Source organism: Mesocricetus auratus, unplaced genomic scaffold (assembly GCF_017639785.1).
Source record: "Mesocricetus auratus isolate SY011 unplaced genomic scaffold, BCM_Maur_2.0 Super-Scaffold_100691, whole genome shotgun sequence".
Taxonomy (NCBI): Eukaryota; Metazoa; Chordata; class Mammalia; order Rodentia; family Cricetidae; genus Mesocricetus; species Mesocricetus auratus.
The window spans coordinates 6,417,348-6,443,390 of NW_024429267.1; the positions used below are offsets into that span (position 1 = coordinate 6,417,348).

At 37.3% G+C, this 26,043-nt stretch overlaps 1 protein-coding gene across 9 annotated transcripts in view; it reads left to right on the forward strand.

Moving 5' to 3' along the window:
- Positions 1 to 26,043, forward strand: part of Herc1 (HECT and RLD domain containing E3 ubiquitin protein ligase family member 1) — a 162,023-nt gene that overhangs the window by 65,820 nt on the left and 70,160 nt on the right. For 7 of the 9 annotated variants that reach the window (XM_040739487.1, XM_040739486.1, XM_040739492.1 and 4 more), the window contains exons 20-28: positions 3,928 to 4,042; positions 4,130 to 4,250; positions 6,686 to 6,857; positions 10,536 to 10,848; positions 11,270 to 11,390; positions 13,539 to 13,590; positions 17,369 to 17,434; positions 21,215 to 21,483; positions 25,237 to 25,452. In XM_040739487.1, coding sequence (XP_040595421.1) covers positions 3,928 to 4,042; positions 4,130 to 4,250; positions 6,686 to 6,857; positions 10,536 to 10,848; positions 11,270 to 11,390; positions 13,539 to 13,590; positions 17,369 to 17,434; positions 21,215 to 21,483; positions 25,237 to 25,452 — 1,445 coding nt within the window. The remainder of the gene's footprint in view (positions 1 to 3,927; positions 4,043 to 4,129; positions 4,251 to 6,685; positions 6,858 to 10,535; positions 10,849 to 11,269; positions 11,391 to 13,538; positions 13,591 to 17,368; positions 17,435 to 21,214; positions 21,484 to 25,236; positions 25,453 to 26,043) is intronic. The other 2 variants (XM_040739493.1, XM_040739494.1) reach the window with 1 other exon arrangement.

Sequence of the window (26,043 nt, forward strand, 5' to 3'; positions counted from 1 at the left end):
ATTTTTAGCTTCTGTGTTTAATAATGACCCATATTAAAGCTGGGCATGGTGGATACATACCTGTAATTCCTTCACTCTGGATGTAAAGCAGGAGGATCTGTTTAAGGTCAGCCTCGATTATGTATTGAGTTTTAAGGCTAATCTGGGTTACATGAAACTTTACCTCAAAATTAGAACCCAGTGAACACAATCACCCATTTGTTGAGTCATATCTGTAGTCTCTGTTTCTTCCATGTTTTTTTTTTCTTATCCTGTCCTTAATTTTCATCTGTACCTTGGGATGCTCAGGTTTAAATAATGGTAAAAGCAAATACATCTCCACTTTTGTTGGCTTTTATCTTCTATAAATGAAATGAACTGTGGTATATATTGCGTACATCTCTCTCATTTTTAAAAGACAGAATCCAACTCGAGACTTGAATTAAACTTTCAGTCCTCTTGTCTCAGCCTCCTGAGCACTGAAATTATAGGGGTTCCTAACCCAATTATTTACACCAGTGGAAAAATAGCTTGATGGCTGGTGATATGGCTCAATGGGTGTGATTTAATGAATGCTTGCACCAAGCCTGATGTCCTGAGTTCAGTCCTTGGTACCCACATGAGAACTACAGGTTGTCCTGTGACCTTCACACATATCATCCATAGCATTTATACTCTGACACACACACATACACAGAGAGAGAGAGAGAGAGAGAGAGAGAGAGAGAGAGAGAGAGAGAGAGAGAGAGAGAGAGAGAGAGAGAGAGAGAGAGAGAGAGAGAGAGAGAGAGAGAGAGAGAGAGAGAGAGAGAGAGAGAGAGAGAGAGAGAGAGAGAGAGAGAGAGAGAGAGAGAGAGAGAGAGAGAGAGAGAGAGAGAGAGAGAGAGAGAGAGAGAGAGAGAGAGAGAGAGAGAGAGAGAGAGAGAGAGAGAGAGAGAGAGAGAGAGAGAGAGAGAGAGAGAGAGAGAGAGAGAGAGAGAGAGAGAGAGAGAGAGAGAGAGAGAGAGAGAGAGAGAGAGAGAGAGAGAGAGAGAGAGAGAGAGAGAGAGAGAGAGAGAGAGAGAGAGAGAGAGAGAGAGAGAGAGAGAGAGAGAGAGAGAGAGAGAGAGAGAGAGAGAGAGAGAGAGAGAGAGAGAGAGAGAGAGAGAGAGAGAGAGAGAGAGAGAGAGAGAGAGAGAGAGAGAGAGAGAGAGAGAGAGAGAGAGAGAGAGAGAGAGAGAGAGAGAGAGAGAGAGAGAGAGAGAGAGAGAGAGAGAGAGAGAGAGAGAGAGAGAGAGAGAGAGAGAGAGAGAGAGAGAGAGAGAGAGAGAGAGAGAGAGAGAGAGAGAGAGAGAGAGAGAGAGAGAGAGAGAGAGAGAGAGAGAGAGAGAGAGAGAGAGAGAGAGAGAGAGAGAGAGAGAGAGAGAGAGAGAGAGAGAGAGAGAGAGAGAGAGAGAGAGAGAGAGAGAGAGAGAGAGAGAGAGAGAGAGAGAGAGAGAGAGAGAGAGAGAGAGAGAGAGAGAGAGAGAGAGAGAGAGAGAGAGAGAGAGAGAGAGAGGAGAGAAAGATAGAAAGAGAGAAAGGAAATTTTACTTCAACCAGGCATGGTGGTGACACCTCTACTGAGATAGGATGACTGTTTGAGCCCATGAGTTCAAGACTAACCTGGGCAATATAATGAAACCCCCATCTTAAAAACAAGCAATTGAGATGACTCTGCAGGTACCAAGGCACTTGCCACCAAACCTGACAACTTGATTTCGATACCTAACACCCACATGTCCGAAGAAAAGACCCAACTTCTGCAAGTTGTTCTCTGGCCTACACATATGTATGTCATAGCACTTACCCCCTACCCATAAAGATAAATAAATAAATGTAAAAACATTTTTAAAAGAGCAAACAAAAAAGGAGCTACAGATCATCCATTCTTTATTTTTTGATCATTTATTCTGCTATGTTGATTCCTATCAAAGTTGAAAGGCATAGTAATAAAGAAGGAAAATTTTGACATTTGAATATTTTTATGTCATATAGTTGGGTATAGATTTCTTTGCGTGTTTATGTGTGAGTGTAGGTGTGATGTGTGGTGGTGCATGCACAGAGGTGAGAAGCTAACTTAGGAGTTAGTTCTCTCCTTCCTCTGTGGATTCAGTAAGCTTGTGCAGCAAGTACTTTTCATGCTGAACCACCTTGCTAACCCATAAATTAAGTTTTATATCATATTATCATGTGTTATATTGGGATGAGAACTTTCAAAACCTAGATATACACTTAAGGTAAGTACAAACCTAGCCATTTGCCATATGCTTGATATTTTAGTGTGGGCTTAATACTTAATAGTAAAAGTATTCTGTGGTTGCTTGATGTAAAATCAATATAGCTCTAATAATGGTTCTTTATGAATTCATTACTTTAAAAAGGTAAAAGCAGAATAATCCATGCTAGATTTGGAGCAACACAGAGTGTTAATATGTTTTGCTCTGTAAGTTGAGAATTACCATCCTCAAACTAGAGTCCTATTTAATTATAATTCTTAACAGGCCTAAGACAGCAAGAAGGTCTGTGGAACAGATAACTCCTTGAGAACCTGATGTGGATAAATTCTGTATGCACGCATGCAGTATAGATGAGTCTTTGTGGATTTAAGATTTTACATAAACTTAGGCATAGTTGCATTGTTGGTTCTTTTACCTATAAAGTAGTTTAGTCTGTATCTGTATTTTTAACTTACACAAGGAAATAAAGTGGAAAATGAAATTGTAGCATTTTATGTTTTGGGTAAAGAGCCTTAAGAACAGTTAAGAACAAATAAAGTAAATTGGGACTTAACATTTTCAGAGGATACTTCTTGTTTGATTTTGCATTGGAGTTGTACAGTCATTATTTGATAAATCTGTGAGATGGACAGTGAAGTAGTCACTCTGGGAATGAAAAGGACAGTAACCCCTCCCTGATCTGCCAAATAGTCTCTATTTAAGAATATATACTCTATCTAGTGTAATAGTCTCTATTCTCTGCCAACATAGAATTAAAGAGTGGGAGGAAAAAAAACCTGGCAAGTTCTCTCTATTTAATGCTGTTATTTGAGTTTTCAATTTTACATAGATACATAGATACATACATATATTCATTCATTCATTCATACATTTCTGTCCAGATGTTTTAAGTTACCCAGATGTAGTTGTACTCTCATGAAATCTACTTTTATGGTTTAAAATATCATATACATAGATTTATATGTATGTATGCATGAGTGAATAGTTTATTCAATTTTTGGGTTGCTTAATGGAAAGTGTTCAAATACAGACCTTTGATTCCAGCTCCCTTCCCACAAAGGCTTCAAATCTTGGCAACACTTTCAGAATTCGTGTGGTCTCTGACAGATTCTCACTACTTGCATTGCTCCCACCCTGATGTCACCACCATCATCATTGTCTATTCCAGTAATGACTTCTGCTTCTACTGTCTATATAGTTAATATCCCACCCAAGAGGCAGAGCTTTTAAAATATAGGCCAGATTATATCATTTCTCTGTTCAAAGTTCTCTAATCCTGCTTCCCATCTTCCTGTAAGTCAGATACAGGGGGATTTGCACTGGTTTGCAAAACGACTGTCACCCAATTCCCCACCAGCTCTCCTTCTCCTACCACTCTTGGACATATACCATTTGCTCTAATTCTGATCTCCTGAACCCTTCAACTATGTTTCTCTCCTTGGCCCTTGCCTATCATTTTCACTTACTGTCTTACCCATCTTGAACCCTACACCAAGATTCAAATTCCATGAGATCAGAGTTGTGGTTTTGTTCAAAATTGTATCCACAGCACCTGAAGCAGTATGTGCATTTGTCTAGTAGTTGTTCAGAAAGTTGGTAAAATTCAGGTGTTGGGGAACTAAAGCTATTAATATTACCCTGTAACTGTTTTCTGGGTCCTTTTAAATGTTTCTGTCATTTTTATTTTCAGATTGGGACAGTGCAACTTTAAGTAATGAATCACTCTTGGACACTGTGTCTAGATTTGTTCTTGCAGCACTTCTCAAACACACAAACTTACTTAGTCAAGCATGTGGAGAAAGCCGGCAAGTAACTTAAACTATCCTCAGACAAATATTTGCTCTCATGATGTTAGAAATTAGGTAACTTTTCTATTTTGGTTCTTTATTTAGATACCAACCTGGTAAAAGCTTATCAGAAGTGTACCGTTGTGTATACAAAGTTCGAAGTCGTTTACTTGCTTGCAAGAACCTTGAACTTATTCAAACCAGGTCATCATCACGAGACAGATGGGTAAAGTTGGAAATCAATTAATTTCTATATTTTTCTGCAAGCTTGTCAGAGGTAGCTCTGCATTGATTTTTATGAGAGAAAAACAAGTCTTGATTAGTACAAATGTCCAAAACATGTATCCCACTTCTGATACCAGATATAACGATATTCGATGCTATATAGGGAAAACAATATATTTATTTACCAGAGAGAGAGAGAGAGAGAGAGAGAGAGAGAGAGAGAGAGAGAGAGAGAGAGAGAGAGAGAGAGAGAGAGAGAGAGAGAGAGAGTCGCACAGACCAGGAGTTAGAAGCATGGCTGGCTTCCGGGAGAAGAGGGGAGGTCCTTTTCCTTTCTCTTCCTTTTATCTCTACCTGTGCTAATTTACTTGTCCCCGCCCTGTTGGGCGGATAGCTTTGTGGGGTTCACTCCTACAGAGAAAAACAAGTCTTGATTAGTACAAATGTCCAAAACATGTTAGCATGTTTTCTAGTAGAAAATAATGAAAGAGTGAAAGAGTAGGGGTTTATTTGCCTCATTTTTATCAAATGTGACAAGGCTGCTAATTAATAGCCTATCTGCATAAATGTTAGTGACAAATTTGCTTGTCCATGTCATAGGCAATAATCTTCTTTTTTATTGATTAAACTACATTGGAATTGCCCTGTTTAACTTAAGATGCCAGAAATTATCAAGGACATTAACAGATGCCTCAAATTGTTTAAAAATAAATCCAAGAGTTGTAAAAAATTGTAAATTGCTGGGAAGTGGTGATACATTTGTAATCCCAGAACTTGGGAGGCAGATGGAGCTCTGAGTTTGAGGCGAGTACCAAGACAGCCAGGGCTATACAGAGAAATCTTGTCTCAAAAAACCAAAACAAGACCAGGAAAGAACTGGAAAGTTTTAAAAGAGCTGGAAAATATTTAAAGGTGGGGAAAAACGGGACAAAAATTATAAGATTAAAAAATCAGTATTTTTGTAATTAGAAGTGTGCACAATGAGAGTAAATATAGAGACCATTGATTAAGGATGATCCAGAAATAACTCAGAAAACAAATAGGAGATGATTTTGAAAGGGCAGGTGATTCTGGTAACACAACCTTGTAATTATAAGAACAAGCCTAAGAGTATCCTCTTCACAGTGCTTACAGCAAAATGAGGATGGATCAAATTGTTTGCTCTTTGTAATTCAGTTCCTAAGCGTAAACAACAGACAAGACTCCAGCATGAACTGGCTTAGTATTTGTGGTTATGAATATTTGAGAGTGACCTTGAAAGTCTATAAGAAATATTAATTTGTCATTTTTTGAGGCTCCAACTTGAAACTCACGTATTATGGAAGTAAATATGTAATATATGGACCTCACTGCTAAGTACCCCTATATTGTGAAATTTCTAAGTTATTTACTAGTCTTGAATCACAAATAACCTTTATTATGATTCTAGTTGAAAGTTTTCATTTGTACTTTGTATTGAAATTTATGAGATGAATTAGTTAAGATATTTATGATTCTCTAAGTATCTTTTGTCTAGATAATTGTTTTGTAGCATGACCACCATGGGAAACTAAGTTAACATTGTTGACTTTGGGGTTTTTTGCGGGGGGGGGGCTTAAAATTTTTAAAAATGCATCTTAAATTTAGAATTATTGGTAAACTGGGGTTATATATGGTAGAGTGATTATCAAGCATGTGTAAGACTCTGTGTTTGACCCCTAGCACTGGCTTTGACTCCTCAGACATTATGTTTACAGAATAATAGCATAGAGAACTTGAAGTGAACAGTAGAGTCAAATAATCACCTTTTGTTGGGCATAATGGCACATGCATTTGAGGTAGAGGCAAGTAGTTCTCTGAGTTAAAGACCAGCCTGGTATATATAGTGAGTTCCAGGACAGCCAGGGTTAAATATAGAGACCTGTTACAAACAAACAAACAAACAAACAAACCCCCAACCAGACAATAATAAAAACTTCAAAACCAAATAGCAAAATCACCTTTTGTGCTTGTATCATGTTGTGACTTACATTGCAGCCCTGTAATTTGTAGCCAAACAGCAGAATAAATGTGAATTAATTTAAAGCATGGTGTTTCAATGAAAATACCAGGCAAGAAAGGACATATACCTATCTGTGTGTCTGTGTATTCTTTGAAATTTACCAGTGTATCATTTGTAAGATTTATGTGTTATTATTGGTATCAGCAGTATTTTCTAAGATATAAATTAAGATTTTGCTGGACAGTGGTGGCACATGCCTTTAATCCCAGCACTTTGGAGACAGAGGTAGGCAGTTCTCTTTTAGTTCGAGGTCAGCCTTGTCTACAGAGCCAGTTCCAGGACAGCCAAAGCTTTATGGAGAAACCCTGTCTTGGGTGGGGCAGGGGGGTGTAATGAAAACTTTTTAAAGCTTTGGAAAAAATATATTCAGTGTAGTTTCCTATTATTTCTTTAAGATCTCAGATAACCAAGACTCTGCAGATATTGATCCTCAAGAGCATTCCTTTACCCGGACCATTGATGAAGAAGCTGAAATGGAAGAGCAGGCTGAGAGAGACAGGGAGGATGGGCATCCAGAGCCAGACGATGAGGAGGAAGAACGGGAACATGAAGTAATGACAGCTGGCAGTAAGTACATCTTTCTTACTTGAGAAGTGAACATCATGACTTTCTTTTTTCATAGGAAAACAGAAAGACAGGGTGTCTGTAGTCCTTCTCAAGCATCTGACACTACACAGGGGATCTAAGTATGCATTAGCCAACATTACAGGGGACTTTTGAACCCATGACAGTGCCACTCTAAAGCTTTTGTTCTGGGTTGGAAAGCCTCAAAAAAAGCATCTCAGTTTCTGATCCACTCAGCTCCATGCATGAAATGACATCTAAGAGGCCCTTACTATTCTAGTTAGGAGGTCCAAATTGTATTCTATGTGTACAACTTTTAAATTGCAAATTTCAATTATACTTTTCTTTAGTAGGTACAAGAGATAAGAGCAATGTAAAACAGTGATATGGGAAAAACTTTGGGTGGGTGAATAAAATTTTTCATACTTTATATTTCAAACCTCTAGAGAATTTTTTATAAGATAGTTATTTATATGTTATAATTATATTGTTATTTATATTAAAGAGAATTATTAATACTTTAAGCCATTTGACTATTTCGAATTAACATGCATATTCAATGTGTAGCCTTCAACTTCATGGCCAGCTATAGATTTTTTTGTTTTGTTTTTTTTGAGACAGGGTTTCTCTGTGTGGCTTTGTAGACCAGGCTGGCCTTGAATTCACAGAGAACCGCCTGCCTCTGCCTCCTGAATGTTGGGACTAAAGGTGTGCGCTACCAACGCCTGGCTGTTTTTGACATTATTTGTATCTATATTCAATTTATGAGGTGGTGGCACCAGGGATTGTCTCACACATGAAGCAAGCACTGTACCATTGATTTATATCCCCTAGTTTTATTATTGATTTATTTATATTCTCTGTACTTCTAAAAATTATTTTCAGATCTCTCAAAAGAAAACTAAAAACAATTTAAACAAAAAAGAAAAGATAAGGTGGAAGAAAGGAATTCACAGATGGGAAGTGTGACTAGTAGAATTTTGCAAGCTAAACTGAGAGAACTTCCATAGTTAAATTTAAAAATTAGTTCAGAAATTCCTGGAAAAGAGGTCAGAGAGGACAACATAGTAACAAAGTGTAGCTTTCCATTACAATAAAAGAAGGCATAGTAGTCATTTGGGGAAGGTAATGTATAAAGTAGCTATATAACCTGTGAACACCTGCGATGCACTGGGCCAGGGGTTTGAAATAGAGTAATTCATAGTCTCAGAGTTATATTAGTGTGCTGTTGTAAAAATTGAGGTAAATTGAGGTTTAAGGAGGCAGAATTATGTACCTAAAGCCACAAACAGCTCGAATCAGAGCTGGGTCTGCTGGAAATTCCAGTGTCTGTTAAATAGCTTTAACTGTTTTCCAGCTATGGATTCTGAGAGTTTGTTGCTTTGATGTTACAGAAGTAAGGAACATTTTACAGCACAATGAAAAGTATCATTCTCTCAATGCAAAGGTCCAATTTTAGACTTGTGAGTTTAAAGGATGATATGGCTCAGTGGGTAAAGGCCATTCTGCCAACCCTGACAACCTGAGTTTGATCACTAGAATACACATGATGGAAGGAAAGAACCAACTCTTGCTAGTGGCTTCTGACCTTCACAAATGTGTGCCCCCTTCCCCCCAGCAAGTAAAATAAATGTAACGAAATAAAGTTGTACAACTTTATAAGTAGTCACTTCCATACTAATAGGTGAATCCAATGTTTTGTCAACCTTTTTGCCTGAATTTCCCATTAAGAATACTATCTTTGCACTGGGCGGTGATGATGCATGCCTTTAATGCCAGCACTTGGGAGGCAGAGGCAAGCAGATCTCTGTGAGTTCGAGACCAGCCTGATCTACAAGATCTAGTTCCAGGACAGCCTCTAAAGCCACAGAAGAAACCCTGTCTCAAAACCCTCCCTTTGCTCTAAATTTGAGCAAAAACATTCTTTAGCTACTGCAAAAAAAAATCTATGATTGTAACAGCAGCCCCAAAACCCGGCTGTCTCACTAGCATTTTATCCTTGTGAACAACACGGGCTGTGTTAAATGGACCTTCATACTGATGCTGTCTAACTGCAGAGGCAATCTTGTTCATCATGAACAGATTCTGTTTCAGCAAAGACTTTTGGTGGTTGGTCGTTTTTAATGCGTTTGAGATATGACCAGCTGCAATTGTTAGAGATTATGTAAACTTGGGAAGGTAGGGAGAGACTTTTCATTAAGCAAAGATGAAATTTCCCTATTTTCCTTATAACCTGACATTTTTTTCATACAAAGTTAATGAACATTTCAGAAATAAGCAAGTTTCTTGTTTTTGAAACATAACCTAGAGTAGCAGTTCTCAACCTGTGGGTCTCAATCCTTTTGGGGCATGTGGGTTGAACAAACCTTTCACAGAGCTGTATATCAGATATTTACATTATGACTTGTGACTGTAGCAAAATTACAGTTATGAGCTTGTAACAATAATTTTATGGCTGGGGGTCATCACAGCATGAGGCATTATTTAAAGGGTTACAGCATTGGGAAGATTGAGAACCTCTGGCCTAGAACTTATGTTAGTCCTTAGAACCAGCCGGAGGACTTATTATTATTACATTGCTGGGCTCTATTCCTAGAGCTGCTGACTCAGAAGATTTGACTGAGCCTAGTGTTTGCATTTTTAACAGTTGCACAAACACTGTTGCTGCTGCTCTAGGACCTCTCTTTGAAACTGTCCTAACTTGCTAGTAAGATTTGAAATCCTGGAGAGGGGGACTCACTCTGTCATTCTTTGACTCTTAAGTGACTTTTTGACTTGGTCTAGGAATCACATTAATACAAGAGCTGAGTAACTGGAGAGATGACTCAGTGGTTAAGAACACTGGCTGGTCTTCCAGAGAACCTGAGTTCAGTTCCTGGCATGGTAGCTCATAACCATCTGTATTGAGATCTGGTGCTCTCTTCTGGCCTGCAGGCATGCATGCAGCAGAACACTAGTAATAATAAATAAATAAACCTTAAAAAATACAAGAGCTGATTACCAATTGCATACAATTTTCACTACTTTTCTGTGTACATGGGAATTCTCACAAGAAAATGAATTTCAAAAGAAATGACTAAAGCTTGATGCTTTTATATTTTACTGCTAAAGAACAATTAGTTTAAGAAATGATACAATTGAATACCTAGGGTAGGTGAAAATTTCCAAGGATGTTATAAAGAAATATGGGTAGCAGGAGGAGGTATGGAAGCTAAGGTTACTTTAGAGAGTTTGTTTGGTCTGACTTGGCAGTCTTTGGTGATTGAGGCTATTTTCTGCTCTTGATCTATGAAAATATCTCCTCCCAAAAGACTTGCTTCCTGGACTTGCTTCCTGGAGGAAAAGGCAGGCCAAATACCCTTTTCAAAGTCATACATCTCATGTGATTACACTTAAACAGTCAGTATACCAATTTGACATGTTTTAAGATGTCACAACTCTTACTCTTTCAAGGTGGAACCAGCCAAATCCAAATTCTAAAGTATAGAAATATTTCCTGTTGCAATTTTTATAAAAAGTATGACATTTTGTTATACCTTTGACACTATACTGTATTTGTCTAAAAACTGATTTTCCCTCATTTCAGTAAGTTTTGGTTCAAACTTTTTGACTATTTGTTATTTATTTATTGCTTTTCTCTCCCCATGTGTTAAGACCTTGTTTTTGTGTTGTATGTTACAGAAATCTTTCAGTGTTTCCTCTCAGCCCGAGAAGTAGCTCGTAGCCGAGACCGAGATAGAATGAGCAGTGGGGCAGGGTCTGGGGCCCGAGCTGACGACCCACCTCCACAGTCTCAGCAAGAGCGAAGGGTCAGCACAGACCTTCCCGAGGGGCAGGATGTGTACACTGCTGCCTGCAACTCCGTGATCCACCGCTGTGCACTTCTGATATTAGGAGTAAGCCCTGTGATTGATGAGCTTCAGAAGCGACGAGAAGAAGGGCAGCTGCAGCCACCTGCTGCAAGTGCCTCTGAAGGCAGTGGACTTATGACCAGGTGGGCCTGACAGAAAACTGAAAATGCTGTTCTCTTCCCGTAGGTATTTCTTGCAATAAGTTTATGTTCTGAAATGCAAAGAAAGAGGAACAAATGCAACTTGACTAGGGTGAATTTAAAATAATATAAACAGTAGTGCTGCTTCAGCCTGCGATGTGAATTTCTGGTTCCATGAGTAGTAAATTTTCCATACATATAAAACAACCATAGTTAATAAATGCTTCTCTCTGTAATTTAATTAAGTGGTATAAAAATACCTGATGCAATTCCAAAGGGTTTTATACTTTATGTAAGTCAGGCTTTCTGTGGGCAGACGTAATGGCATCTGACTCTGCCTTATCTCTGTACTGTTAGTTCCATTCAGTCTTATGTTCACTAGCAGTCCCCAATCAAAAACTTTTTCTTTGTGCATGCGAGACAGGAGTGAAAGTCTCACTGCTGAGAGCCGACTAGTTCACACAAGTCCAAGTTACAGACTGATCAAATCCAGGAGTGAATCTGATTTGTCTCAGCCTGAATCAGATGAAGAGGGCTATGCACTGGTAAGTATATCTAAAGAAGGAAGTTTGCTTTCAAGCTATAGATATATAAGGCTGTGGTTAGAGTTATTTATATTTGTTTTAGGCATATACAAACTTGAAAGATTTGTAATAGAAATAATATAACTATATTATATAAATATTTACCACCTGTCTGCTAATTATTTTGGTCTTCAGCCCTACCTCTTCCTTGCGTAGATTTGACTCTTGCATAGTTCACTGGATGAGTTAGTCTGCTCCAGGCTTAGCCTATGCAGTAGTGGATTCATCTTTCTCCAAACCTTCCCTTGTACTCTGTCTTAGTAGGTGGTAACCCATTATTCTTGCATTTGATGTCCCCCAGTGCCTCTGGATTGTTAGTGAATGAAATACAGATTTTTTTTTCAAATAAACAAAGGTAACTAGTTCAGTGATAAATCTTGGTTTGAACCTCTTTTTTTTTTTTTTTTTTTTTTTTTTGGGTGTCTTTCGAGACAGGGTTTCTTTGTATTGTTTTAGAGGCTGTCCTGGAACTTGTTCTGTAGTTCAGTCTGGCCTCGAACTCACAGAGATCTGCCTGCCTCTGCCTCCCGAGTGCTGGGATTAAAGGTGTGCGCCACCAACGCCCGGCTGGTTTGAACCTTCTTTAATAAGACACATTTTATAGTGAATTATCTACTCTGTCTTAGTAAACAAAAAAATACCAAGCCCTATTTGAGTGACAGTCATTGAATCATTTGAATTCAGACTGTAATTTTCATCAACATTTTGTATTATACTCTTATAAGCTATTTCCTAGCTCCTTCAGAACTAAAAGGATTTAGCATATAAAAAGTAAATACTTACTGGTGATGGTGGCAGCACAAAGTTCTTTGTTCAAAGCCAGCCTGGTGTACAGAATGAGTTCCAGGACAGCCAGGGCAACACAAAGAAATCCCTCAACTGCCCCGCACCCCCAAAAATCAAATACTTTTCCAAAGAATAATCTACATGAATGAACTAACCTGAAAAAAAGACTAGGCAGTAAGATAAGCCCGAGTAAGATTTTATGCACATCTAGGAATACTCTGTGTAGAGAGGAACCACCAAACAAGAAGAAGTATTGTACAATTCAGAGTGTGAAGAGAGTAAGACAACTCAGTTAAAGAGAAACAGCTATTTCTGGGTTTGAGAGAAGATTAATTTCTTCTTTGAGCTAAGATACATGCATGAAAGCATTCCATAGCACAATGATGTCTTTATGAACCTGGTTGGATGAGTTTGCTTTACCAGCATGAAATGGTCTGAGATCTAATCACTTTCTGTGAATGTGTATGTATGGACAGATAAGACAAAATATGTTTACCTACATGTTTGTATGGGTTGATATGTGCAATAGGTGAAGGATTTCTATAGTATTTACCAAATGGTCTACTTATTAGTTTCTTCCCATAGTCTTATTTGACACTCATTCTTGTGTTTGTGTGAAACACTGTCAAAGTACAATTGAAATTGTCATGTTACATGCATGACCTTAAGTTACGTGTGGTTTATGTATGGTTGGTTGTGCATATGAACAGTTGAGTAGACTGTTAATACCCTCTACCACCTGATACACACAAAATAGACTTCTGTTTTTCTGAAAGTATTACTGTTCTATTAAGCTGTCAGCAGTTCCATTAATTTGAGATTTCTCTATTTTAACAGATTAAAAAAAAACTTAAACATATTTTAGAATGCCAGTAGATACTTGCTTAGAGCCATGTAACTTTTTGTTAGTATACCTGTCAGATGATCTGTAAATTTCCGGTCAAGGCTAGTGTAGAATTTGAAAAGAAAGGAAAATAAGGACAAAAGAAAGAGTAGTAATTTTGAGAAACAGGACAGTGCTTTTAGGCCTTTAAAATATATGGTCATGCTGTAACCAGCATGTAAGGATGAGGAAGAGGTAGCAACAAAGAAAACTGCTCTTTTGTTGTGGTAGTTAATACACATGCTTTTTGTTTGAGTTAGTGATGGTATGTACTTGAGCTTTCCTGTAGTTGATTTCAGTAGGTGTATTGCTGGTCTAACTTGATTGGTGAAGAAAATAGGACATTGCTGTAACTATGTGGTTTGTATTTTTTTATTTTAATGCATTATTTAATGTTAGTAAAAGAAACTTCACAGCTAAACTTTTTTTTTTTGTAATAGAGTGGGCGACGAAATGTTGATTTGGATTTGGCATCATCTCATAGGAAGAGAGGTAAATCTTAACAAAATACTACATACCAGCTTTAAATTAAATTAAGTAGCTGTTTTTCTGTCTGATATATTTAGATCTAATAGTTACTGGGATATCATTGTCCAAAGCAATTCAAAAGTATTTTATTAGAAAAATTAAAAGGAAGATAATTGTCTCCAAAATACACATTCATTTAAAATCTGAGAATGCATAATAGTTAATAATTCTGAATGATTTTTCATGTGTTTTGTTTAAAAATGTGCATTTTAGAAAATATTACAGAATTCCAGAAACATTGCCTCTCTTTTTTGAGAGGTTATATGCACAGTTTTCTATGCTTTGTCTTACTAATGGAATTGCCCAATACACACGTGCATACACCTTCAAATAGAAAGTTTCTAAGTTGCTTTCCCCTTTTGTTCTTTTATTATATGGCATGTAACTAATACTTTTTCTTTGAGGAGCAACTTTATAGTATTACCAGGAGTCTTTTCTGAGTAGCTCTATCTTAACTAGTGTGCATTAACACATATGAAAGTGGGTGTTAACACATATGAAAATAGAGGAAAAGAGCAGTGGCTTTAGGTAATATAAATCCAAGGGCAATTGAAAACTCTTAAATATTACTATTCTCTTATTAACTAACACTTTCATTTTAAAATCATGTATATAATAGTTTTATAAGAATATAAGATGTTAAGAACTTCTACTTGTGGCTGTTTTCTAAAAGCTTGTGAAGAAAATTTGTTTTTTGTGACATTCAGTCTTCTGTTCTTCAAAATGAAACCCTTTCTTGGTGTTTTAGGCTTTTCCCCACATGTAAAAAGAACCAAAACCCCTACAAAGATAAGGAACATGGGAAAGAAGCACTATAGGTCATATGACTTTTAAAAATTATACATACACTCAGAAGAGACATCGTTACTCCTATAGACTGAAATTTGCTACAATATTAGGACTATTAAGGCCCAGAATTGATGCTTACTTTATTGAAAGATCTTGAAATTATAATGTATCAAAGTTCTAGGTTTCTTTTAAAAATTACAAGTTACTTGTGATATAAAAGAAATTATATGATATTAATGTAATATGCATTATACATTCTATTGTAAAATACTTTGGAAATTGATGCTTCCCTTGTTTTAACAATCAGGTTTTTGTAATATAACTTACTTTTTTAGCTTGTTTAGGTCAGGTGATGTTACATATTAAATCTAAGCATGGTGGCACATGGCTATAATCCCAGCACTCTGGAGTGCTAGCAAGAATGCTGAAGCAATAAGTGCTTACTGTTTCCAGGGAGCAAACAGCTGCAGACTTGCTGAGGAGCAGAGGGTAGCTAACATAGAGTCTGAGAGCTTGCTAATATCTGTCATAGCTGTACTTGTAAGCAGTAGTCCATTGCCCGTAGTTATTTTCTTACAAGTTTTCTAAGTACACATTTGATATTTAATCCCTCCTAATCATACCAATGTAAAACAAGGTAGTATCTTTCAAATAAAGCTAAGTACCATGTTTACATTTGAATTCAGAGTAGTGCATATTTTAATTGTGAATCAACATCTTAAAATTATAACCTAGAATTGTTGTTTATTGATATTTTTTCAATTATCTGAAAGCTATGTGTAGGTTTCTTATAGCTTTAGCTTTAAATAGGTATAAACTAAGCCATTATTCTTAATTTCATTTATGGGCAAACCATCTTCCTTAAAAATCTCAAGGTAGTACTAGCACCTCCCTATTGACTTGCTGTAATTTAACTTTTTTTTTTTTATTAGAAAAGCACATGGAGGTCCTCATGTGGAAAATTTTTTATAACTACTCATTTGGGAAATTATAGTAGGGATGGAAAGTGGCTATTTGAAATTTTATCATATCACTTAATGTGTTACCAACTTATTGTGTTAATTTTTCTGCTTTAATATTCCCAGGTAACAAATTTTATTTTGATTTTATTCCTAAAGATAAGTGACTAGAAAGTAGAATTGCCATTTTAGGAATGTGGTCCAAAATAGTTACTTTTCAGTCTCAGAATCCTAGATTTACACAATAAAAATGCATACTTTATAGATTTTTTACCTTACTGTAATAGATGCCTTTCTTCAAAACTACTGAAAGTACATTTAAGAGGATCTGGAGACAGCTCAGTAGTTTAGAGCACGTACTACTCTTGCAGAGGACTGGAGTCTGGTTATCGTCCGTATCAGGTTGCATACAACCTGTAACTTCGACTCCAGGGGATCACATGCCCCCTGCTTTCAAGATCAGTAGTATTGGGAATGAAGCTATGTAGATAGATTCTGTCTAAAAAAAAAAAAATACAAAAAGAAAAAAAAATCACTGGTATTCATGTGTACAGATTCCCCACCCCTTAGACATTTAATTTGAAATAAAACAAATCTCTAATTAAAAATACATTTAATACATGCTTCTAAATTTTTACAAATCTTATATATTTAGTGATTACCCTTAGACCACACTGGAGGAAGTATGTATTTTGTTTTGCTTATAAATGGTTGTACAGTAAACCACTGTATTTCTGACTCACTCGTCAACATGTAAGTTGAACCAGATGCCATAAACTTTAATATACCTATCTTCTCTTGGTCATTTGAACTTGCCAAATATGAGAACTGTTTGGATCAAACTGATTGTTGTAAAACTGTGACTTGCACTATGGTGAACAAACACATGCCTAACCAAAGAGGATTCTTTTATGTGCATATTCATTCATTTCCAGTATTTGAGGAGGAAATACAAAAGTTTTCACTTGAGTAGCTTTTCCATTTATTGATCTCAGTAGTCCTGACTTAAGAGGAGCAGGAAAGAAATAATAATTTTAATTATACCTTGTTTATTAAAATTAAATGTGTATATAAATGATAGTTAGTAATCAATATATGTCCAGTGACTCCAAAAATAGTTCCTTGAAAGGATTTATCACCTGTTTTTCACTTAGTATTTGACATTAGGAATATTAAGATTCATGGTAATGAAACATGATTGTTCTTTTTAAAATTAATTCTGGCTAAAGTTTCACTGTGATCTGAGAAAGCACACATGGGAGATATAAAACGATGGGGCATATTACCTTTAGTTCATGTCTTTTGAGACATCTGTTAAATCCTGGGCCAGGAAAGTTGCAGACAGCCTGGACACCATAGCAAGTCTGAGCTTGGGAACAAAACAAGCAAGCTAAATTCTAAACTTAAAAATAACCTGTGAATTTTGTGAGAAAGAAACAGATGAAGCAAGTTGTTTCCTCGGGGACAAAGTGAAATTTACATTCAGATGCTTATAAACTGCTCACTATCACTAGACATTACTTTAAACACGTCACAAATATGAACTCATTTATAAGTTTATCAAATCTCAACATAACTTACCAAAATATGTTGACAAATACTTAAAGATTTGCCATAATTGTGCAGATTGAGCCGAGTATTCACAGAAAGATAATACCTTTTGCCAATGCGTGATACTAATTTCCTATGTAAATTGAAGCTGTTAAGATGAACGTGATAGGATCTCAAAACAATTTAAGAAGCAATATCAGAAGCCTTATTAGGTAAGCCTTATTGGTTAAAGTATAGTTTGATTCCCTTCTCTCAGGTTTTCCATATGTTATTAGCATTTTATTGCTAAAGTAATGCTAGAACCATTTATCAATGTATATTTCATGGTATAGTATATGTGGGTGAAATGCTATTTTATCTGTGCATTTCAAGTTACGTAAAGTATGTAAATGTTATCTCCTGTATCAAATTTTTCCTTTTGTCTTCTGATTCTCATGTGGTAGCCTATTTACTCCTTTTTGGCCAGTTGAGCCCCAGAAAAAAGAAGAGCTTCAAGCAAGTACATGATGGCATGTTTAAATTTTTTCCCCCTTTAGCTTGCCTACATATTTTATGGTTTATAAAGTATGTATTGCAGCTCTGCCATGTTCATTTTGAAAATTCCATTTAAGAGCCAGTGTTTTAAGGACAAGTAAACAGTCTCAATGTCTTGCCGAACTGTTACTTCAGTTGTCATCTCTGAGTTAGTTAAACATTGGGCTACATCTCAATTATGGTGTAGAAGCCTTTGATATGTTCTTCAGATATAGTATTTTCTACTTGAAATCAAACAGTACAGAACAATCCAAAAAACTTTTTTTTTGAAGTAAAATTCTGTCTCTCGTTTCTGTATCTATAAATTTTGGATCTCTGAAGTATTTTTAATTATTTCATTTATCCCAGCATTGTTTTGTTATGTGTTGTTTGTTCTTTGAGGCAGAGTTTCATTATGTTGCTGGCCTAGAACACATTATGTAGTAGAGCAGGCTGGCCTTGAACTCACAAAGATCCTCTTGTCTCCTCTTCCTGAGTATTGGAATTAAAAGGGTGCATCATGCCCCTGCAGTGCTTTGGTGTGGTATCTTTCCTGTTCTCATTTGAATCAAGTACCCAATAATTTTATCCTTTAAGATTTTTAAAACTACAACCTGTAGGCCAAGTCTGACCTTTCACTATTTTTGTATATTGGAACACAGCCATCATTTGTTTGTGGACTGTCTGGCTGTTTTCTGATTATAATAGCACAATTGAGCAATTGTGGCAGAGACCATATGGACCACTTGACTGTTTGCTATGTGGCACGTAACAGAAAAAGGGTACTGCCTCTTGCTTCCCGAAAGGATTGTTTGGACATGGCCAGTAACTCCATGGAATGTTTCTCTGTATGTAAAGATAGTTCACTATTGGTAGATTAGTGATTAAGTATTTTTACAGTTAAGCAATTGAAATTTCCATGGGCCTGTGAATTGTGAGTCATTAAATAACAGGAATTTATAAGCTGTTTCCCACAGAATTGAGGAATCAGTGTCAATCATTTGCATATCCATCTGTCTGAGTCTCTGATTCCTCAGTTGAGGAAACTGAAGTAGATAGTCCTTCAGGTCCCTTTCATTTCTGCCATTTTGACACCGGAAAGTGAACATTAGGGACTTGTTCTGAAAAGTAACTTACATGTGCTAAAAGACAAAGACTCCTTTATTTTGAAATTTTGCTATTAAGTGAAACAAGCCCAGTGCAAAGAACTAAACCCTGACATTGTTGGTTAAGGCCATATACAGCCTCTCAATTTGGACTGCTTAAGAAAATGAGAAATGGGTGTCTTTATTTAAGTTTTAACTTAATACATTATATACCTTGGAATTCTAATTTTTTTATATTATATAAAAGCTATACATACAATTTTGAAATTTTTTCATATTTTTTTTCATTTCCATAAAACTGAAAATTAAAGATTTTTTCCCCCTCTGTGTTGGAGATGGAGCTCAAGATTTTACTTTCATGCCAGGCAAGCTTTCTACTGTGGAACTCTATCTCCAGTCCCTGGAACTTTTACTATAAAGAATTCTTGGGCTTTGGAAATGGCTTAGTGGATAAAGTGCTTGTAAAGACCTGAGATCAGATCCCTGGAACCCACAGAAAGCTGAAGCATCTGTGTGCTTATGATCCCAGCACTTTATGACAAGAAGGAAGAGAAGACAGGGGAATACCTTAAAGCTTGTGGGCCATCTAATCTGGCATATACAGCAGAAAGCAACAAGATATCCTATCTCAAAACAAAGTTGAAGCAAGGACAGACATCCAAGCTTGTCCTCCGACCTCTGTTTATGGGCCATGATACGTGCTAGCCTCCACTCACTCCTCCATGTATCACATACTCCTCCCCCCACACACATAAAAGCTATTAGGAAAAAGAATATTTGGTGAAAACCTAAAAGGTACTTAGACCATACACTCTTTGCTGTATGAATTATTTTTCTAGGATATTTAATAGTTCATAATATCAGTTCCCTATTATGAATTTCCATGTCTGATTTTAAAGCCCTAAGATATAACTGGCACTTATGTAATAGTAAAAAAGCAAGACTAAATGTTCAGTATTGAATTATAGTTTGTTCCTTTGTAGCCAATAGTGTGTAAGTAGTAATCTTTTCTTTCTGGTATATTTTAACAGTACAGTTTTTTTTTCATACGCATTTTCTTGTGTACTTTAAAATGAATTCCTAATACATAAAGTCAGTATGCTTATATAATAGGATATCATATAGCAGCTAAACAAATGAATCATGGCTACATAAACTAATTTGGATTAATGTTGGCAATATATTGCATGAAAATAATATATCTAAAATGATTACATAAATAATTCCTTTAGAAAGTAAAAAAAAATGGCTAAAATTGGGGCAACATGGACAAGTCAGTAGAGTGCTTGCTATGCAAGTGTAAGGACTAGAGTTTGAGTTCCAGAACCCACCTGAGGGCCAGCTGGGTTTGGCAGCCCACCTGTAACCTCAGTGCAAGGGAGACAGAACTAGGGTGATTCGTAGAAGAAGCTGGATAGCTAACTAGCCAAAACAATGAGCAGTATAGTCAGTGTGAGACCCTGCCACAACATGTAAAGGAGAGTGATCCAGGAAGACACCCTAAGTCAACTTTGGGCTTTTATATTCATGAGCATGCAGCAACACTCACATGTAAAATAATAACTGCAGTTAAGCATTATCCATTTTTAGAGTACATGTAAGACAATTCAGTAACAGCAAAAAGAAGAGAATGATAAGCCTAGGCTTCAGACTAATAAAAACTTAACTAGAAGGATATAGGAAAAGATGGGTTGGAGAAATAAATCCATACCAGTTTTTGTCAGTTTTATATTTATATTCAAAAATATTTTACATATGTAAATGCAAATGCAGGTCATGCATAGAAAAATTACAAGAATATTTATTATAAACCAAAACTTGTAGTTAGCTTTCTGAGTGTTTTAAAACCAAGTATGTGAGTTGGACATGAATATATTTCATTTAAAGCTAAACTTGTTATGATTTAGAATGTTGTCCTTGTACTCTAACATGTTAGAGTTGATGTTTAAAGGTTTAACTTAAAAATACTCATCAGCAAGCTAATAATATATAGCTATGCAGTACCACTGATAATTTTGTGTAGTTACTATTTTACAGTAGATATCATGTGTTCTTTCTTGTTTGTGAAACTTAGCTTCCTTTATATAGGAGCTTTACAACCTGAAGTAAATATGCACATGACAGGTAGTGAGAGAGTTCTTTATGTTAGTGAAACCCAAAAGTGATGTTTATGTCTCCTTTTTTATAAGTTTACTTGCCCTTGTACATTCACTTTTGCTAATGTGTCACTGCAGATGTGTAGGCTAATGTTAAGTTAAATGAAATCCTGTTTCCAGTAGGTTTTACCAATAGAGTCTAAGTGGCTCTTTGTTGTTGTTCATGAGTAATGATGTGGTATAGTACTGCAGAACCTTTTTTGGTTAAGCATTTTAAAAACAGCTTCTGCCTTTATTTTTTTCTGGTAGTGTGTTGCTAAAGCGCTTTCATAGACACTGATACATCAACAAGGCTTTCTCTTTATTTTCTTACATTGCTATAAATTTTATTTATTTTTTACCAAAGCATTTTGCCCAGATTCATTTAATGCATGCATGTGTTCAAACATGAGAATCCATTTCTCACCACTTGGTATGATAGTAGCACTCAGCCTTCATCTATCTAGTTTGAGAATGTGTTCTCTTCTGTACTTGATTGCTGTTAATGTATAATCCCTCCCCCATTTTCATGTAGGTCCTGTGCATAGTCAATTGGAATCTCTGAGTGACTCTTGGACTCGCCTGAAACATACCAGAGATTGGTTCTACAACTCCTCTTACTCCTTTGAGTCTGATTTTGACCTTACCAAGTCTTTGGGAGTTCACACATTGATTGAAAATGTTGTAAGTTTTGTGAGTGGAGATGTGGGGAATGCTCCAGGTTTTAAGGAGCCAGAAGAAAGTATGTCTACAAGTCCTCAGGCCTCCATCATTGCAATGGAGCAGCAACAGCTAAGGGCAGAAGTAAGTTGTTGATATTTACTTCTCATAAGAGACTCTGGAAGCCAAAAGTGAACCATTGAATATCTTTGAAAAGTTTTGCCCTATCTTCATCTCTCTCTCTCTCTCTCTCTCTCTCTCTCTCTCTCTCTCTCTCTCTCTCTCTCTCTCTCTCTCTCTCTCTCTCTCTTTCTCTCTCTCTCTGTGTGTGATGTGATGCATGTAGATGTGTGGAGTCTAGAAGTCAAATTGAGTGTCCTCCTCCACAGGGCCCCTAGGACAACTTGCTGGAGTCAGTTTTTTCCTTCTGTTATGTGGGTTTTGGGGATTGAATTCTGGCTCTCAGTCTTGGCAGCAAGCACCTTTATCTGCTGAGCCACCTTGCTGGTCCAGCTTTGTTATTTTTTTGAGACAAGGTCCCTTCTGAATCTGGAGCTCACTGTCTTGGCTAGACTCTGTGCCTCACCTCCATCCCCAACACTGGGATTACAGACATGTCCCATTAGTGCTGGGAGTCTTTGTGCTTAGTGGTAAGCAGTTTACCCAATGAATTATCTCCTTAGCCCCTGCTTGAGCCTTTGACAACCTTTTCTGAGCTTTCATTTGAGTTTATTCTTAAATTCTTTTATTAATGAGACTAAGAACCCCAAGAACAGACCCAGTTTTTCCTGCATCATTCAGCAACCACAAGGGGATATCAAAATTCCAGTAATAATAGAGACTCATTGCTATAAAAGCTGTTAAGAATAAATGGCCAGAGCTGGGATTGACATTTCAAGCAAGCTTGTTTCTAATTTAATAAAATTTTTAAAATGAAAAAAAAAGAAAAGAATAAATGGCCAGGCGTTGTTGGTGTACTCCTTTAATCCCAGCACTCAGGAGGCAGTGGTAGGCAGATCTCTGAGTTTGAGGCAATGAATGGCCATTGCCATCATGAATCTCAACAACTTCAGTGATTATACTGGTTCTACACAGGAACTGACCCATTAACAAGCATGCATGGATGGAGGGGACCCTATCCTTCACTGCTGAACTATTTCACACTGGTTGATTCATGGGAAACAGGAGTCATTGCTTTAGTTGTGCACTCACTGGTCTTTACACCAGGCTCCATTAATTAGTTCAATATCATGTTCACACAGATGCCCCCGGTTAAACTAAATAGGTCATAAAACAAAACTAAAAGTAACTAATATGGAAAAGGGACAGGTGTAAAGGGAGAATAATCACAATGCACTATGTGCACTTTTTTTGGGGGGGGGGTTACGAGACAGGGTTTCTCAGTATTGTTTTGGAGGCTGTCGGTCCAGCCTGGCCTCGAACTCACAGAGATCGCCTGCCTCTGCCTCCTGAGTGCTGGGATTAAAGGCATGCGCCACCACCTCCCGGCATCCTTTTCTTAATGAAAGTGGCATGACATTATTTGAATCAGATAAAAAGTACGTTTTAAAGTTTTTATCTCAGAACAAAATAATCATAGTCCTCCCTTTCCTAGAAGCAAGGCTGAAGTGGGCTGCCCCTCACAGCCTCTATTCTGTACTATTTATCCCTGCACTAGGGTGGATTGCACAATGACTGCTGTGCAATATAGTCAGTACCAGGTCAGCTAGAGCTACAAAGTAGAAACCCTATCACAAAAGTAAAGGAAAAGAAAAGAAAAAGGAATAAAAAACTAGTGATTAAATCTCCACAATAATGATTGCTTTAGTAAATTCTCTTAGATAGGGTTCCTATTGCTGTGAAGAGACACGTTGGCCACAGCAACTCTTATAAAGGAAAAACATTTAATTATGTTGCCTTACATTTCAAACGTTTAGTCTGCTATCATTATGGCAGGAAGCATGGCAGCATGTAGGCAGACATGGTGTTAGAGAAGTTGCTGAAAGTTCTACATCCAGATAGGAAGGCAACACGAAGGAAGACTGTGACACACTTCCTCCTACAAGGCCACACCTACTCAGACCATCACAATTACTCTCTGCTTTATTGCTTTGACGCAGGGCCTCTCACTGAACCTCTGTTTGGGCTAGGCTAGCTGGCCCGTGACCACCTATTTCTGACCTCCAATGTTGAGGTTGTGCCTGCCTTTTGTATGAGTGCTGGGGGACTAAAACTCAGCTCATCATGCTTGCAGAGCAAACAATCTTGCCCACTAGACTATTTTCCTGTTCCTGAGGTTGATTTTTTTTTAAACCAAATTTTGCTCCTCTTTACTGTGGTAATCTAATTTAAAATTGAGATCTAGTCTTCATTGTTCTTTTCTCTCCCTTTTTAGTCCTCCCTGTTTACTTCTAGAGATGGAGTCTCCCCATACAACTCTAGCTGGCTTGATCTAATTGAGATGACTTAGTGATTAAGAGCACATGCTGCAGAGACCCATGTTCTGTTTCTAATACTTACCTCATGTGGCTCTAAATCTGCCTATAACTCCAGTTGAGGAGAATCTGATGTCCTCTTATATACATATGGGCACCTGCATGTGCAAGGTGCACATACATATACTTAGGCATACACAAAGTGAAATTAGTCTTAAAACTCAGTTAAGCAAAGATCTTGACTGAATAATAAATATTGCTGGATGTAAGGCATCTTCAACCTTTTTCAGGGTTGATCATCAGTACTTTAATCTTTATAATCATAGTCATTACTGTTGAAATCACTGTTCACATAAAACTGTCTTTATAACTTTCTATAAATCTAAAACTGTTTTAAAGTAGAAATCTATTTTTAATTTTTCAAGGAAGGGTAGACTGAGCAATGGGTAGTCCAGTAGTGTGTAAAGAAGGTAGAATCAGAAACTCAAATGAGCCTTGGACAAACCATGGACAAGTACTTTGATTCTGGAGCAAAAGAGTATTCATTCTACATAACCTTACTACTTGTACTTAGAAACTATGTACTTTTGACCTCTTACATCTTGTGCACTTCATAATAGTTTTTTGAGTAGGTTAGATACTGAACTGTTAGTCTCATTTTTAATTTGAAGAAACTGGGACTCTTGAAGTTCATTGACATTCCTAAGAACACACATCCTGTATAAGAATCTGGCCTTGATACCTTCTGTCCAAATTCTACATTCACTACTTTAGGGACTGGGATCTTTTCTTTTTTTCATTTAAGTTAGCAACAGGCTGGCTTCACCTGTCAATCCCAGCTCCCTCTCCCTTCCCTCATCCATCCGTCCCCCCAGCCTCCCATCCAATCCCCACTCCATTCCCCAGGGAGGGTGAGTCCCTCCTTGGGAACATCCAGAGTCTGTCATTTCGTTCATGGCAGGGCCTAGGCCCTTCCCCTAGAGTCCAGGCTGAGAGAGCATCCCTCATTGTGGGAGGGGCACCCAAAATCCATTTGTATGCCAGGGATAAATACTAATCTACTGCCCAAGGCCCCATAGATTGGCCAGGCCTCCTCTCTGACAACCACGTTCAGGGGGTCTGGATCAGTCCCATGCTGGCCTCCCAGCCATCAGTTGGGGGTAGGACTGGGGTATCTTATTTAGCATTGGATCACTTTAAATCCTAACTGAGTTCAGTCCTCAGTACCAACCTACTCAAATCTATTCTTCCCATTGTATGTATGGCTTCTTTTATAATAAAATATCCTTAAAGAGGCCTTAGATGCATCTTGATTTAATAAACAATAATAGCAAAATGTTTATCTTAATAGATTCCTAGAAAATGTCAGATTTTTCTCTGTCCTAGATAACATATTATCTGTGTTATACAGAATGCTTTGTGTTTGAGTTTGGTGACAGACTCTCAATGTTTTTCTTTCAAGCTTCGTTTGGAGGCTCTTCACCAGATACTCACCTTGCTGTCTGGCATGGAGGAAAAGGGTAGCATCTTGTTGACAGGAAGCAGATCAAGTTCAGGCTTTCAGTCATCTACCCTGCTCACATCTGTGAGACTGCAGTTTCTAGCAGGGTGTTTTGGTTTAGGCACTGTTGGACACACAGGAACCAAAGGAGAGAGTGGCCGATTGCATCACTATCAAGTAAGTGACATGAGTGACACCTTGTTCTGTATTCAGTTCTTTATCTTTTTACAGAGCCAGCTGAATGATGTGGAACTTGGTGATGTTTATAACCAAGGTTATAATTCTGAAAGCTTGCTGGGCGGTGGTGGCGCACGCCTTTGATCCCAGCACTCGGAAGACAGAGGCAGGCAGATCTCTGTGAGTGTGATGGCCAGCCTGATCTACAAAGCTACACAGAGAAACCCTGTCTCCAAAAAAAAAAAAAAAATTCTAAAATCTAAGTCATTTAAGATCTGTCATTGTCTAGCTAAGTTTGTAAATTACAGATTTGAGATTAGGTAAGCAATCATACTATTGTGCTTTTGGATTCTTGGTTGACTTAGCTTTATTAATTCATAACCAGATAGGGTAGAGCTAGATAGGAGTTGGATTTGGGAAGATCGGTTTTAATACTTTACATCTTAGACTTGTGTTTTCTTTCTGGTTTCTCTGTTTCCTTTTTAACTTTGTAAAATTTTTTGCTTGTTTTGTTGTTTTTTGCAATGAGATCCCTCTCTATAGCCCTGGCTGTTCTGGGCTCACTGTGTACCAGGCTGGCCCGAAACTCAC